General features: G+C 42.0%; 1 protein-coding gene across 1 annotated transcript in view; it reads right to left on the reverse strand.

Annotated features, from left to right (window-relative positions):
• Positions 1-1,310: 1,310 nt before the first annotated feature.
• TXLNB (taxilin beta) overlaps positions 1,311-16,607 on the reverse strand; it is a gene marked incomplete at its 5' end in the record, with an annotated part of 34,004 nt that continues 18,707 nt past the window's right edge. Inside the window, 4 exons of the mRNA XM_083856734.1 lie at positions 1,311-4,660; positions 5,742-5,837; positions 6,851-6,943; positions 11,882-11,956. Of these exons, the coding sequence (XP_083712860.1) occupies positions 3,845-4,660; positions 5,742-5,837; positions 6,851-6,943; positions 11,882-11,956 (1,080 nt within the window). The 3' untranslated portion in view covers positions 1,311-3,844. The remainder of the gene's footprint in view (positions 4,661-5,741; positions 5,838-6,850; positions 6,944-11,881; positions 11,957-16,607) is intronic.

Here is a 16,607-nt window from a genome sequence, read left to right on the forward strand (position 1 = left end):
TTTGTTTTTCAGAACCTGAACTAGCCGGCAGTGTGCAAGCTGAAGCTTTCTGGTGTCAGCCATAGGGCACCTGAACCACCTAAACTGAGAAAACAGAAATTCCAGAAACCAAATTAATCTCAGCAGAGGCTGATTTTAGAAAAGCTATTGCTTCTTAGTAAGGAAGAAATAGCTACCATCACCACCTCTTCTCACCCCCAAATCTGTGCCTGATGGTAAGGGAATAACTGTGTGAAATAAAAGCAAGACTGAAGGAGGCAACCACGGAAGACACCAGGACTGATGAGACTGTCAGATTAGTAGAACAATGATGGTAACAATGAACACTAGAGAGTCAGGTCTCACTGCCACTTACTGCCTCCAAATAAGTGTTGAAACTCACAGAAATGTGAATTTCTGTGCCTTGAGTGCAGAGGCACCTGAGGGAAGTGCAGCAAAGCTGTTGTGCAGACTGCCATCTCAAAGGCTATTCATAAGGATACTGTGCATAGTCAGTTTTACATTGGGTGCCAGTGGAAGAAGAGAGCAAGGGAGGCCAGGAATTAATGTTGAAGAAGAATGAGAGAATGTAGGTTAGCACACAGAAATCTGTGATGGTGATTTAATCTTCCAGTCTGATGCAGTAGATGATGAAGAGGTGCTTGGTTAAATTTTACAGATTTTCCACTTCTACTGAGGATACTCCAGCTTTCCACAGCTCTACAGGCCATGAGATTGCATATAAACCATCTCCATAGTTTCACTCTAAATGCTCTATGCAGGCTGGGATCAGCCAGAATTTTCCCTAGAATTCTTGACTGTTGTAAACACACAAAGCCAAATCCTGAAAATAAAAGCTATGGAGGTCTCTATCCTGTGCTTTCAGTGTTGTATGTGTGCATGCATACTGAAAATGAGGAGGAAACTGCTGGGATAAAATGCAGTTGGTACATGGTATTAAAGAAGAGAAGCAACAGGTAGGTGAGAGAAACTCACAGCAATAGGAGCTGCAAGTATGTGAGTGCAGTGTTAGAATTTCAAGGGCAAAAATGAGGAAGGTGGAATAGAGTGGGAGTAATTTTCCCAGAAGGCTGTGTATTTATTCATGAGGAATGATGCTGTAAGAATAAATCATAACTATGTAGGAAGTTTTTATCTGCAAGATCCTTGTCTCCCTGCTTGCTGAAGTTGGAAGGTATGAGACATCAATTACATAATTAAAGATGTGACCATAATGATTATGCAAAATGGAACCAACCTAAAGTTGCAAGGCCATTATTACTGCATTGAATGTTTGAATGTATAAAAAAACATCAACTGAAGGCTATTTGAAGAAAAAGAAGGGTGTATTTAAAGAAAAAGAAGTTGGTTTCATGCAGGTGGTTACTAAAATGGCAACAGAATCAAACAAGATCAAAAATTAAACCTCCCAAAACATTAACAAGTATATAAATTGCATTCATTTTAAAATTCACCCTAAAACCAAACAAAACTTGTAATGGAAACTACATTTCGACCAATTAAGCAAATGGAAACTAAAAAAAAAGTGTATCAGGTGAGTATAACTTTTTATCTTAGGATACAGATTTGTTATGGATTAATGTTTTCACAGGCACATAACTGGCTTGGTTTTCAGAGATGGCCATTCACTTAGGGCTTTGAATCTGAATATTTAATGGGATTCATGTTGCCTAATTTAGATACCTAACAATAGACATATTAAATTTAAATTAGTTGTCTTAGGCTGGATCTAGAATCTGAAGAGAAAGACCATCTTCTGAGAGAAAGTTATTCCTTCTGACTTGGATGCCAGTCTTATTGTGGGATAACTTGTCCTCAAAAGATGCTCTCTCTTCTCCGCTGCTTATAAAAGAAGCTTAAGATAACTAAGACTCAAATTATCTACTTTCACTTGATTAAAGATGTGAGATAAATCCTGCAGGTCTTGTTATCTAACATAGGCATTCACATTTGAAAGCTGTAGTCACAATAGCTACAGGCCATATCCAAACACACTTTTGCGGTTTATGCTCTGTGTACTCCAAGGAAAAGGCTCTGTATACTCCTCTGGAAAAGGCTGGACCAAACAGTTCACAGACATACTTAACCAGGGTATTGACCATGCTGGCAGTAAGCAAAGATTCAAACCCCATTTTTGGAGGGTGGCATGCTGGAAGGATTCTGTGGCCACTGTTTTCCCACAGTATGTCAAAGATTACATCTTTCATCTTGGTTCACTGCTATTTCAACTTTGGCATGAATGAGTCATTTTGTCTTCAGGGTCTTCTTGGGATTTGTCTATAAACATGGGTTTCTTTGATTGTAAGATTTCTCTTTCCAACCCCTAAAAGTCTTGTTTAATTGCCCTTTTCAAATTCTTAGGCTATCCAGCTCAGACTCTGAAAGGCCTAGATGGAATTCAGAGGAAGATGAGAAACAAGGAATGTGCCCACAGGATTGTTTTAACCTTCTTTCAAAAAGCCTGCTTACTCTCCTTGCTTGAGACTGCAGAGCTGTCTGGGTAGGTAGCCTCTCTTGCCTCCTTCCTTCTTCATCTCTGTTCTTGGCACCAGAGTAAACCAGTTTCTAACAAGGTGGCTGCATTATTAAGCAGTGGCTGTTGGCAGGCAGATGGGAAGGGCTGGTTAGACAAGAAAGGGGCTGAGAATGTAGCCAGTCCCTGGAGGTGTCTGTGACAGGGATTCCTGCTCTCCTGGTTCCTCTTGGCTTCTGGCTTATTGACTTGTGCTCTGCTTCCAGGATGGGGTGACAGGCGAGTGTCCTCATCCTTCTCCTGGGAGCATTAGCACATGCAGCAGTGCCAGGAGGAAGCTGTGGTTCATGTGGCTGTAACTGGGAGGGACAGCACCATCCAGAAGCATGGTCTTGGGATTATTCTTCTGTATTCTTCTGGAATACATCCTGGTACCTTCCACTCTGCTTTCTGCTCCTTGCATAGAAACTGGGATCTGCAACCAACTTCTGAACTTCTAATCTCATTTGTGAGCTGGAAACAGCCATGATCCCCACTGTGGGATTCCTTGTGATTCCAAAGAGTGTGACAATGTAGCAGTCTTCTGCTGGATGTAGAGAGAGAGAGAGTTGTGACCCCTCCTTGGGAATTGCCATCAGTTTGGAAATTGCTGTTGTTTTCAGTTAATTTATGTGAATCTAGAAATGATCTTTTCCCGTTCCCTGTAGTTCTATTGAAAACAAAATCTACTCTAGAACACTGAGCAGAAAAGACCAATGGAAGGTAAGGCTGAAAGCTTGTGGGTGTTGAGGTTACAGTGCTGAGTGGTTATTTCCTTGCTGAAAAATTCACCTCTGGTTGATGGACTGCTCCTTGGATATGGCTGACCACATTTATGGTTTCACTTCCTTTATGGTTTCACAGTTTTACTTTGTAATTACAGATTCCTTTCACCTCATTTATTAAAATCACTGTGAGTCCAAGTGGGCCATCTTTTATGCAATGTCAAAATAAATAGATAGAATTAATTATGGGTCTTTAAATATATGCATGAGAATTGCAATGGTTTTTGAAACATTGATGTGCAACACTAAAATTACTTTCCTGAATGAGATGACTCATGCCTGGGAAAAAAAGATCCTGTGATTTCATTGTATTTTCATGTCATTAAGAAAATATTATACTTCAAGCATATGAAGGACTGCAAAATTTTCAAACCCATTATTACTGGATAGTGGTAGCAAAGAGAAGTGCATTACATTTGCATACAAATACATGAGTGTGTTTTAAGAGCCAATTTTTGTTTCTTAACAACAACAAAAAAAAGGTCTCCATTTAGAGGACAAAGCAGAGCTCTGGTTTGCAGAAGACAAGCCTGGACACATGATGCCTTCAATCCACTGCTTCCATGTCTGTGTCCCCTGTTTGCTCCGCAGGCTGACCCTGGATAGATCTATCTGCTGGGTTATCCACACATTCTGCAGCTTTTGGTGGACACTGCATGGGTACTGGTGTATTCCCAAGGGAAATGGGTGCGTTTTGTGTGGGTGTTGGCACGTTTTTGGGGCCTGCTGGCATATTCCCAGTGGCTATTGGCATATTCCCAGTGGGTACAAGCACATTCTCAGGAGGCACACTTTCTGTGGGTGTTGGCACCCTGTCTGGAAGTGAGGGCATGCTTTTGGTGGGCTTTGACACATTCTCAGTGGGGACTGTCATACTTTCAGTGGGTGCTGGTGTGTGTTCAGTGGGTGCTGGTGTGTGTTCAGTGGGTGTTGGTGCGCTTGTGCTGGGCTGCTCACAGTGATTCCCACCCTCTGAATGTGGAATGAGAGGTGCAGGGGGTTCTGGCACCAGGACAGCATTACATGCTTGAGTGTCACAGGTCTCTGGATTGCTGCTGTTGCTTGGGATGGACTCCTCTGCCTTGTGGGACACCCTGAAAGCTTCAGCCAGCTGCTTCAGCATCCTCTTGTCACTTTCATGCAGCTCAATGCTCGCCTGCTCAGAGGAGGAAGGGGTCATTTCAGTATCATCTTCTTCGTCTTCTTCTTCTAAGATGCCATTTCCATTCACCTCTTCTGGGAACTGTGCTTGCTTTATTTTTTTGTACAATTCATTCCTCTCTTCCTGCAGAGCGCGGCAAAGATTCTCTAGTCTCTGGATTTTCAGCAAGAAGCACTCATATTCCTTGGACCTCATGGCTTTCTGTAGTCAAAGACATCAGGCAAAGGTACAGGCTCATTTTGGGTGCATGCAATTCATTAGTGGAACTAGCAATTAGGAAATTATTTGAGATCTAAGCAGCCCTCAGAGGATGCTGCCAGTGACTGGCCACCAACTGCTCCTCAATAACTATGGACCAAAGCTTCACAAGGAACTTCATCCCTATACCTACAGTATATTAACATTCTGGATAGATATTCAGCTCAATTTCATTCAAATATATTTGCAGTAATACCTGCTGATGATCTGGAGAGATGGAAAAGCATAGTGGATGTCCATACAGATAAGCAACCAAAAGCCTACTTGGATGTTTGGTTGGTGTGGGTGTGAATTTGGAGGAAAATAAGCTGCTTTATATCTTTTATTTATCTTGCTTCTGGATTCTGTGAGAGCATTCTGAATTGGAACATTTTCTACACCCAGTGAGGAAACAAGAGATACAGAAATCATAAAAATAGAAATAGCAATAGCACAGAGCTGCAAAGCTAACCAGAAAGATCTGGTCCAAGTTCAGCATATGTTTGGGGTGAAACTTCAGGCAACCTCTTATCTTCTTTGAATGAGTTCCAATGTGCTTATGAACTTCCTTTGCAATGCCCCTGGGACAGCACATTTAAAAGTATGGTGAGACACAGTACTTGCTTTTGACTCTTAGAGTTTGACTACACAGGAAGTTAATGAAAGGCGTGATTTTAAAGTTCATTAGCTAGAACACATTAATTCCCTGGGTGGATGCTCTTATGCAGAAAGTAGCATGAAGTGAACTAATGCCAATTTGCTTCTATGGGAGAGGATTAAGAATCACCCATTTTTAGAGCACTTAAAATTCAGAGTTACATAATTCAGTTTCTCATGGAGGTAGTGGATGCTGGAACAGTGTAAAAGCCCTATCAGTCGGGATTGTCTTTTTCTCTAAAGACATCCAGTTATCAAGGTAGCTTGAAAGAAAGACCCTTAGATTCAAGAAGAAAATTTTCACTGACTTCTGGGATTTTCATGTTACTTCATCTCCTAGCTTTATGTGGGGAAAAGGATGCATCTTGAGATGGGAAAGACTGCTCACCTCTTCAATCATGTCCAGTAATGCTCTGTTACAGTTCTCAAACCTGGATTTCCAGGTAGCAGTATCCTTTTCCAACTTCTTCATTTTCTTTGTCATCTATAGAATCAGGAAGAAAAGCTGAATCACAACAGAAATTCCGTGCTGAAGATGAAATTTGGGCAAGCCCTTTATTCAAGTCTTTGGCCCTACCCATAACTCTGCTACCAGCAGTAGTGTCTGTGCTAAGTAATAATTTACATTAAGGAGTGGTTTTCATTTGAAGTAGCTGCTATATCACTTTCAGCCTCTAGTCTGTCGTCCCAAAAGTAGGACCAGTTGATTATAGCCAACTTCCAGCATACAGACTACCACAAAAACAAAAGGCAAAAAAATGGAATCTGTTTGTCTCTGCCAGACTACAGTGTCAGACTAGTTAAAGAAGGGCTCAGAAGTTAAAGATGGGCTCTTCTGAGGCCTCAAGGCCAGGGAAGTTCCTCCTGGACTAGTCACCCCTCTATACTACCTCCAGAACAGACCATTAGCTAAACAGCACCATTTTTCCTGTTGGTTTATGTAGATGGATTTGGTTTTTAACTCCCATTCATTACAAGAAATAAGATCCTCAGCTTCAAGGAAACAACCTCTTGGACTGTTTCCACATGGTGCAGAGGGGTTGGTGGGCTTCAGCTCTGCCTACATACTCTAGTGGAAAGATGTGTAGAGTATGTCAAACTCTGTACCAGTGGCAGTCACCCAGAAGGTTCTGGGCACCCCTGGGAACATGGTCTAATAAATGTGGCTCCAGACTCCCATTCTGGTATGTCTTAGGGATCTGTACCCAACCACCACACTAGATTTTAGGTAAAATATTTTTTCTTCCAAGCATTTTCAGTTTTAGCTGAAATGGAGAGCTTTCTACTGTCCTTTCTGCTGTTCAGCTTGCATAGCTGAAATCTAACCTGCTCTCGGTCATGGCTGAGTGTGTCCTAAATCTTATTAGAATGTTGATGGAATTATTCTTCAAAATGTGCAGAGATGGTCCCATCTCAGGTAGAATTATTAGAGTGAGAAATACCAAAATCTAAAAGGAAAGTACCAATTACAGAGTTCAGGTGTGAGCTCCTACTCACTTTTTCCATCTCCTGTTTGAATGTGGCAAACACTTCATTGCTTTTGGCCAATGTTTTCTGAAATTCTTCAAACCTTTCAGAGTAGAGAGTGATCTGTATTAACAGAGAAAAAAAAAACCCAAACAACAAACCCTCAGTAATTTCAGAACATCCAGGATGGTGAACTTCTACTTTGGTAGAGGATAATAAAATAAATATTGTGTTTGGACATGAAAATTAGCTTCTGTTTGGAGACCATGAAGCACAAACATCAGGGAACAGAAACTCTAGCATCTTTTTATGGTTGCAAACTGTTATGATTCCTCCATTGCAGAAAGATAAACTAAGTAAGACTAGAAAGAGCCAGGCAAGTGATTTTAAAAGGACTTGGGAGTTATGGATGCCCTATTCTCCTGAATGTTGTAGCTGTGGTATCCCTGTACAGGGTGTCCAGAAGAAAAGCAATTCTGTAGATATCAAGACTTCTGAAAACATTTCCCTTGGTTTGATCCCTGGCCCATCTCCATGGGCAGGGACCAACCTGAGCTGGTCCAACCACTGATGCTGTGCAGGACCATTCAGTGAGATTAACTCAAGGTGAGAGACAGCTTGAGCAGAGCAGTGCCTGAACTCTAAGTCTTGCTTCACCATGCAGATGTCACCAAACTCCAGCTTTAACCTGGGGGTTTCAGCCCTGACAGAGGAGGGCAATACTGCCTGGCTGCCCAGTTGTTCACCTGCCTTGTGGATCACTTGGAGTGCTCCTCCAGCCAGGCTGGGACCTGGGTGCTACCCTGGCTATGATGCTTCTGATGTCCAAGTGAGCTGGAGGAGAGGCATCCCCACACCATGCTGCAGCCACTGTTCTCACTATTCCAGCTTTCCACCTGGTGGCTCAGGCTGTGGCCAGGAGCTGCACAGGCAGTGCTTGATGTGCTTCATTGGGAGTGCAACAGAGCACTCCCCTGTTGAAGAGGAGTGTCACTGCTCACTTTCTATGTTACCTGTCACATAAACAAACCCCACCCTTCACTTTCACACCGCTGTGATTCTGCACTGGATCCCTTGAAGATGCATCCCTGCACCACAGCTTGAGCAAGCTGAGAGGGCACCTTGTCAGTTCTGTTTTGGACTGCAGCTGTAGGCAAGGCCAGCAAAGACAGAGCAGGCCATCCCCAGACAGCCTCCTCTGCCAGTTTCACTTCACTCTGTGAAGCAAAGTGGAAGGAAGTTCTGTTGCAATGTGCCAGCATTTCAGACTACCAGGGCTCCATATTTTGCTATCAATTTATACCTGGCAGCCATGTTAAAGTTTATCTGTGGCTGTATTTTGTCATTATTACAATTTTTTTGTATCTAAAATCATCAGATGGTTTTGGGGAAACAAATGTTCTAAAGATGTGAGGTTAGTTTTTCTGTAAGATTTTCTTGGGTTTGGCTTTTTCTGGATGGTTTGGGTTTTGTTGTTGTTTTGTTTGTTTGGTTTGATTGGTTGGTTGTTTTTTTTCCCTTTGGAAAAGAAGACTAGTTCCAGCTTGTTCCATTCCTTCTGGTGCCAGAACATCCTGAGCAATGTTTAGGTCATCAGATATTTCATCTGTCCAGCCCGGCAGCTCTTAGGGAAAGTGATGGTGTCACAAGTGATAGCTGAGGCAGGGTGGGTGCAGAACACTGGGAGGGTCGAGAGCAGCCTCCAGTATTCCAGTGTGTGGGTGGAAGCTGGTTGCCTTTTCTCTCCACACCAGCAGGGAGGTGGATAAAGGATTATCTAGGAGCTTTTCTTTAGTGTGGTGCCAGCCAACCCACCCCCTCCCCTGATACTGCTGTGAAGTTATGGAGAAAAAGAAGATTTAGAAAATATTGCTAATAGAGGGGTGGGTTTCATTCTGATTTTGAAATCAGGTATGGTTATATAATGAATCAGAGCTGTGACATAGGCACAAACAAAAACTCAGAGGGATTTGTTTTAGCAGCCCAAGTTCCACAGCCTAGGTGGGACACTGATACAAAGTGTATCAGTGGAACACTGACATTCGGAAGAGATGTCACAGCTCTAAGGAGAAGTGCCTGAGCATCCCAAAGCCAAGTGACAGAACAGGGGTGGGAGTCAGAGAACTGAGGCTCCTAGCCCAGATCTGTTTTAAAAAAGCTCACCTCAATTCTGTCTCTGGTTTCCCTTCCAATTTTTGCGTATTGTTTAATTAGGTCAAAAGCATTTCATGTTTGAACAGGGCAAGCTCTGACCTCAGCTGGGGCCCTAAGCAGCACCATAGCACTAAGAATAGCTTCTACAATTTAAACTGAATAATTAATGAATGTTTCCATAGTGGCTGGGAATAGGCTGAGAGATGCCACTCACTAGGAGCATGTACTTGTGCTCCAAGGTCAGGGAGACAAGGACCCCTTTGCTGCATCCAGCGGGACTGTGTGGACAGGGAAGGTGGAGGCAGCACTGCTGTGAGTGCAAGGCCTTGGGAAGTGGGGGCTCCTCAGCACTGCCATGCTGAGAGGGTGCTATGATGGGGACACTCCTTTGGCCTTGTTATGTTCTTCTTGGTTGCCATGGCTTAGTAGTTGCACTGTGCTGATTACCAAAAATTAAAGGTCCTGGCTAGCTTCTATCTTTTGATTTGGTTTCAATTCATGAAGCTAAAACAGTCTGCCTAAGCATCATGCCTGGGGGGAGCATGCAGCATCCTGGGAAGCACCACCACAGTTTGGGTGTACCTCCTCAGCTGGTGCCAGGTCCCTGTCACTATTTGGAATGCTGGATTTGGCTGTCTCTGGCACATTGTGCCATCCAGAGACAAAGCTGGCATGAACATGATGTCCCCAGTTCCTTCTAGCTCAAGGAAAAAGTAGGTGTTCATCACCTCCTCTGAAATATCTCACTGTGAAGATTATATTATGGCTTCTCCCTATCTCACTGACCCAACAGCTTTCATAAATTTCCATGTAGCTGTTCCTCTGTTAATCACAGAATCATAGAAAGACTTGTGTTAGAAGGAACCCCAAAGACCATCCCTGCCATGGGCAGGGACACCTTCTACTAGACCAGGTTTCTCAAAGTCCCATCCAACCTGTCCTGGAACACTTCCAGGGATGAGGCATAATATCTATTTATTGCTTTGTGTTGTTTGCATCAAGGACCTCTTTATGCTCTTTCTGTTCTGCACTTGCACAACATCTTGCATGATAGAATCTGGTCCATGAGGGAGGTATCTTTTTGGTGCTACCATGCTGGAAATAACAAATTTTTTCTTTAAAAAATAATAATGTTATTATTCCCAGTAATTCCAAATGAAGGCTGATATGTAAGTGACAGAGCTCTCGCACTACAGCAACATGTTTCATTTCAGGAAGTGAATCAATTAATTTTTGTCTGCACAAGTCTGCAAAGGGCACATATATTCTCAATGCCTTTACAGACTTGCTTGACTGGTGTTTTCTAAAAACACCTTTTCTCTTTCAAATGTTCTAGTTTTTAGCAATACCTCTGGCTTCATTATACTGGCTATGGTGATCTGCCTGCATGATTTTTTTTTTTCTTCTGGTTGAACATAAAAGTTTAATTAAAACCACTCTGAGAGAATTGGGAAGTTTGTAGTCACGACAGACTCAGTTGGAGGCCTTTGAGGTTTGATTGCAGAACCTGTCAAACTATTGTCAGCGGCAATTTATATGACGTTCTTCGGTGTGCTACTGGCTTATCTCAGCCTCTGGAAAAGCATGTGAAAAGCTAAAGCTCTCTTAGCATGTTTCCAGGTTATCAGTTTAACACTGCCATTTCTTGATGGCTCAACAGGTAGCAATTAGACCATCTGCAAGGAAAAAGCTGGGACAACTTGCCTGTATGATTAACTGTGAGCAAGGGCTAGGAAGGTGCTTCCTGATGGGTGAGATTGACAGCTGCAAGCGGGGCTGACAGACTGACACCACCCCCCTCAAGGTTCTGCTTGGGGGGAATCTTTCTCACAGACAGGTCAAAGAATCTACATAATTGTTTCTTAAATCTAGAAAAATCTACTGATACTCTCTCTTTTTTTCATATAGTGTTCTCACTCATTGATTCAAGGTCTCACTTGACTATTCAAGGTGTTTATTGCATTACTCCCAAAGTGTATATTCTGCCTATTTCTTGGTTTTACTGCCTTTCACTCCAGCTTGACTCCTTGTGTAATTTTGGCGAGTAATTTTATTTTATTGAAAGTTTCAAATTACAGTTAAGCACTGAAATCCTAGAGACCTCCTCTCTATAACCCCGTAGTAGACAGAATTCCTGTTAAAATTAATGAAAATGCTGCCTTTGCACCCCAGTCCAGAAAAACATGTGGGCACAGCAGGTCCAGTTTGGTAAACTTGTTTCCTGATATGTATGTACTTCAGTGCTTTGCTGTATTAGAAACCTGCCTGAAGGGTAGTTATGGTGAATAATCAAGGCACACACATTGTTCTGTGGTTGAGCACTGTGAACACTCATAAATCAGCACTGTGGAATGATTAGGGTTGGAAAGGACCTTTAAAGATCCTGTAGTCCAATCCTCCTGTCTTAGGCAGGGACATTTTCCACTGACCAGGTTGCTTCAAACCCCATCCAGACAGTCTTGAACATTACTAGAGATGGGGCATCCACAACTTCCCTGGGCAACCTTTTCCAGTGTCTCACTATCCTCACAGCAAAGCATTTCTTCCTCATATGTAAAAGAAGTCTCTCCTCTTTCACTTTAAAACTGTCACCCTTTGTCCTATCACATGCCCTGGTAAAAAATCTCTCTCCATCTTTATAAACCTCTTTTAAATACCAGGAATTTGCAAAAGAGCCTTCTCTTCTTCAGACTAAACAACCCACATGTCAGAGTATGATTTGCAGTATGGGCGTTACCTTACAGTTGGCTTGAAAATAACCTGCTTCCTTTGCAATAGTCTATGGGATGTAGAATGAGGCTAGAAGGTATACACAGAGAGTAGTTTGGGTACTTTACCTGGGATGTGTCTCATGGGATAAAAACAGGCAAACAAAGGCACACCATGCAATCACCTCTCCTACGTCACCTGTGCCTGTAGGACAGTCTCTTGCTCCTTTAACATTTTGGCCTGGAGCTTCCATTCTGCAGCTTGGTTCAGGAGCTGTGTTTTAGGCAACAGAGAGAAAATTGTTAGGTCTTAGATTATCAGTTGGAAATCCTCATCCTCCAGCTACTCATGTTACTGTGATAAGGAGTGATCTAAATTTCAGGTGAATATAGTTAGAGCGGTTAGGTAAGGCAGACTATTTAGTGTTATCCTGAGATATGGGACAGGCTATTTGTGTTCAAAAGGCATATTTGAATAGGAGTTGAAAACCTGCTTGGGATTAAGTGTGCAGTACAGTGGGCTATAAAAAGTGTGGTGTTTAACCACATCTTCACCAGACTTCTAGAGAATGGTTGTGATACTTTCTGGCGCATTCATTTCAGCACGTCTCCAGCCAAATTCCTGCTCTTCAGTGAATGGCAAACTTCTTCTCATTAATGACCATGAGTTAGCATGTGGGTATGGTCACAGTGAGACCTGCATCAAAAAATCTGTGAGTTTTCAGAGAGCCAGCGCATAGTTAATGTCATTTACTGCTGTCTATTGGGCTCTGTTTGTACTGACAATTGCACCCAGTGCCAGCTCAGGGTGATAAATATCTCAGGTTAGGTAGGCAGCCCAGGAGGAACTTGACTGCAGTTTCTTTCCTGGCTTCTCCTGGGAAGGTGTGCTTCCCTACTCCAAGGTGTTTGGCAAACACATATTCTTATGTGCAGGCTGCAGATAAAACAGGTGGAGAATTGGTCAAGCCTGAATTAATTGTAGGAATGAGACATGCAAAGACCTTTCCTAGCTACAGTTCTGAGTAAGCAATTCCAAAGTACACAGTAATATTTTAGAAATTGGTTTAATCTGAAAGCAAGAAACATTTACCAGAGTGCTAAAGAAATGTCCCTGTCATCTACCAAACATAATAAAGTGTTTTATTAGTCAGGCCAAATATATTTTAGAAAAAGAAAGCTAATGATAGCTTGAAAAATGAGAATAAAGAAGTTATTTTACCCCAGGATTTTGCTCTGTTGGATTAAATTGTATTTAAATTGTACTGTAAATTGTATTTAAAATAGCACAGCTGGGCTCTGAAAATATTTTGAAAATTAAAAAGACTGTGTACGTCAGTGGATCTTATACTGGAAGTGAAAGGCAAGTAGAAGCACATGCAGAAAATGTATTTGATCCCCAGTAAAGACTTTTATTCTAACCATTTTATTGGAAATAACACATGTGAACTATGCAAATACTGCCTGAGGATGAACCCTAAAATCCTGATTGCCTCCAGCTGTTTGTGGCACAGAGACTATCTGAATTAGATTTGCTGTATATATAATCATATATAAACTTATATAAATATTAGCTCTAGAAAAATATTTCTCCCATCAATTCAGCCTTTTGATTTGGACCCACTGAATTTTTGCCATCTAAAGTTTCCTAGACAAGAATGTTATACAGCTCAATTATGAAGAAATGACATGTTGTACTTGTTTTATGTGTGCCTCTTAATATTTATTTTGAGGGTTTAATTTGATGTTTGATTTCATGGAGATAAATCAAGTTCTTGAATTCAGATCTTGTTGATTAAAATTTCAAATAAGTTGTGCCATGGCCAGTAAAAAGAGTCGTTATGGGTTAAATGAGGATCAGTTGGTGCATTTATTTTCTCAGAAGAAGGTATGCTTTACATGTGTAAAAAAAAAAAAATCAATTTTTTAAAAGTTTGGATGAAATCTGGATTTTTAAGTTTCCCTTTTCTTTGATATCTACTTTTTTAGAGTGCTTTTTAGAATTTATAAGGTTTGAATGATTCAATGAAAAGTGCTTTGAAAGCCTTCAGAGCTGCCCATTCCCTAGGCCAGTCATTACTTCTAAGAACTGGACTTTCATCTGTACTGCTTTAATCTCAGCTAGGGTTACCTCCATACCCAGAGTGACTGGAATAATTAAAAGGTCCCACCTCCTGCACCATGTCTTCGGCCACAGCACAACAGATGGACAGAGAAGGCAAAGAAAAGTTGCTTCTTTTTCCTCTTAATGAAATCCCTCTCTCTTATTGACCCACATAACTTCTGCAGTCAGTAAAAATCCGAGAGTTAATAAACTCTTCTGTAATGGAAGTAAGCCACAGAGAGGCTTGCTCAAATTAGCACACATTCTTATGCAGCCTGAGGTCATCTGCAAACACCAAGCTGGGAGAAAACGAATCAGAACTGATACATTTATTAATAGATGATGAAGTGGTAACAAGGAGGCTGAAGTATCAAGAAATGAATAAATATTGCATGTGGTGTTTACAGAGCAGCATTTTAGTGAAGGATGGTGATGCTACACTCTATTATTAGAACTATGATAGCTGCTGGAGGCCCAGACAGTAACAGGGGTTGACTTAATGAAAATTAAGCTTCTCTTTTTGCTGTCAGACTCTGTAAATTCCAATTATGTAGAAATCTGACCAATACCTTGCAGTCATATACTTGAAAGCCACAGATGCTTTAAACTGCAATTAATTGCACGTCAAAGTTTGTATTACAAGTGCTAAAAATGTTTGGTATGGGGGAGAGGAAGTATGAGTAGTGCTGACCAGTTGTGGGATGGTGGTAAAACTGAATCCTTAGGTCAAGCTGTCCCTTTGTGGAAGCCACACATTATGAACCATTGCTGCTTCAATAGGGAATTGCATTCTGTGATGCACGTGTAGAGTGAACTGTGCAAGCAATCAGATTACCTCCTTTTGAGGTGTACAGGCTCTGCAAGTGGGAACATCTAATTGTCTGAGGTAAAGAAGTTTTGCATAGGGGCAAAGATTCCCACATGGAAGAAATGCATGGGAAGACATCAAAGTGAGCCTTCAAAGAGTAATCAAAAAGATAAAGGAATACAATAATTTTCATTTAAGAACACCTGCAAAATCCTGCAGCAAAGGTCATGCACAGGGATGAGAAAATTCTATGGAGAGAAAGGTTCTGAAAGCTGTTCTAACTTTGCACATGACTGAGCTGGAGAGAGTTACAGCTAAGTGAAAGAACTCCATCAAAAACACCTTGATTTCATACATACATGTATATACATTACTCCCACAGACACTAGCACAATAGCTGGGTGGGTGGGACTAAGAGCATATCAATAGGATGAAGGTGGGAGCCAAGTGTAGGCCAGCTCTCTGGGTGCTGGGCTACTTGTGATGAATCATGACATGCCTAATTATGCCTTGAATCATTGCATGGCTTTTGGCCTTAATTTCTGCAGCTAATTCTACCTTGCTTGGAGGTGATGTTAGCCATACATCACCAGCCTACCTCGAGGACAGGATTTTTAAGCATTCATTTGGATGATGGGAAAAATATTCTTTGTACACTGTGCATACCATTATACACCCACTGCGTAAAGGCTTTGTGGCTTGTTTTCAAACCTGTTATTTCATACACACAGCAAAGCTCAAAAGAAAATCTTCCACTCACAAATGCAGATAGTGATGACTTTCAGTGCTTTAAAAGAATGAAAATACCAAAACTGTACATACCAGTTCTGGATAATACACACAAAGAAATTTTAACTAAAACAGGGACAGTCACAGGTGACAAGCAGCCCCAAAACTCATATTCTGGGAGGGGTGGCATGAAAGGTCATTGATACAAGGCTGTATCTTCTGTTTTGAGTGGTTTTTTTCCCCTCAGTGTTTGAAATCTGGTACTCATTACCAGAACTCCCAATGACATCAGTAAAGCGAGTCCATATTTGCTTTACCATTGTAAGTGATTTCTTGGCCATCTGGAGTTTTCTGGAATTTAAATCTGCCAGGAATCAATGGTCATGAATTAAATTTTGGGGTTTGGCTTTATGTAGGTTTCAGAGTGAAAGGGAATAAGTCAGCTGGACTACAAGCTGTCATGCAGTGATACACAGATCTGCACAGAGAAGCCCCAGCTCCTTTTCACTCTCACTCTTTAGCTGGGAGTAAAGCCGAGCAGGAGTGTGTGTTCCATCTGCAAGATCAGTGCAGAGAAAGAGGGTAAGTGCTCTTATGGGCTATTTTTGGTAAGAGGTGTATGCTGTGTTTCCCTTGTCCTCTAACCACAAGTCTTAGAGCCCTGTATTTTCTTCTATTTTGAGTATTTTAAGAAATGTGTTAGAGCCCACTTGTGCTAATGTATCTGTTTCCAGATATGGGGAAGGGATAAATGTCCTCTCTTTATAGAAATCTCTCATGCTGCTCCTGAGTTAGCTGGAGGATTGGTGAAAACTGAAGCTTTCTTCCAGCTGATGAGATCCTGTCACTCCCTGTGAGAGCTGCTGCCTTCACTGAGAAGAGGGACCGTGTGCCTGTGTTGAACTCCGATCCTTTGTAGATGTGAGGGTTGCTGTGAAAATACCAGCCAGTCTGAGAAACTTGATTTTAGTCTGATTGAGTCACAAAATGTGTGAGACTACAGACGGAGGAATGTCCTCCTCCCATGACAGCTGTGTCTGCAGAGGACATCCCTCCTGGACCTGCTTTTCCCTGGGGCACCCCTGCTAGAGATGTCCCCTCCTCCAGAAAGGGAGGAAGAGCAGATAAAGCTGCTAAATGGACCCAGACCCTGCCTGCCTGAAAGAGGCACTGGCAAACCCATACAGGGAGGGAAATAGAGAAGGGGAGGCTTTGTAAGAGCAAAGTGGCTCCTGTGGATTCCTCCACTGGCAAAAGTGGATCCATGGAAGGATGCCTGGGGAG

The sequence above is a fragment of the Zosterops lateralis genome, assembly GCF_965231275.1.
Source record: "Zosterops lateralis genome assembly, chromosome: 3".
NCBI lineage: Eukaryota > Metazoa > Chordata > Aves > Passeriformes > Zosteropidae > Zosterops > Zosterops lateralis.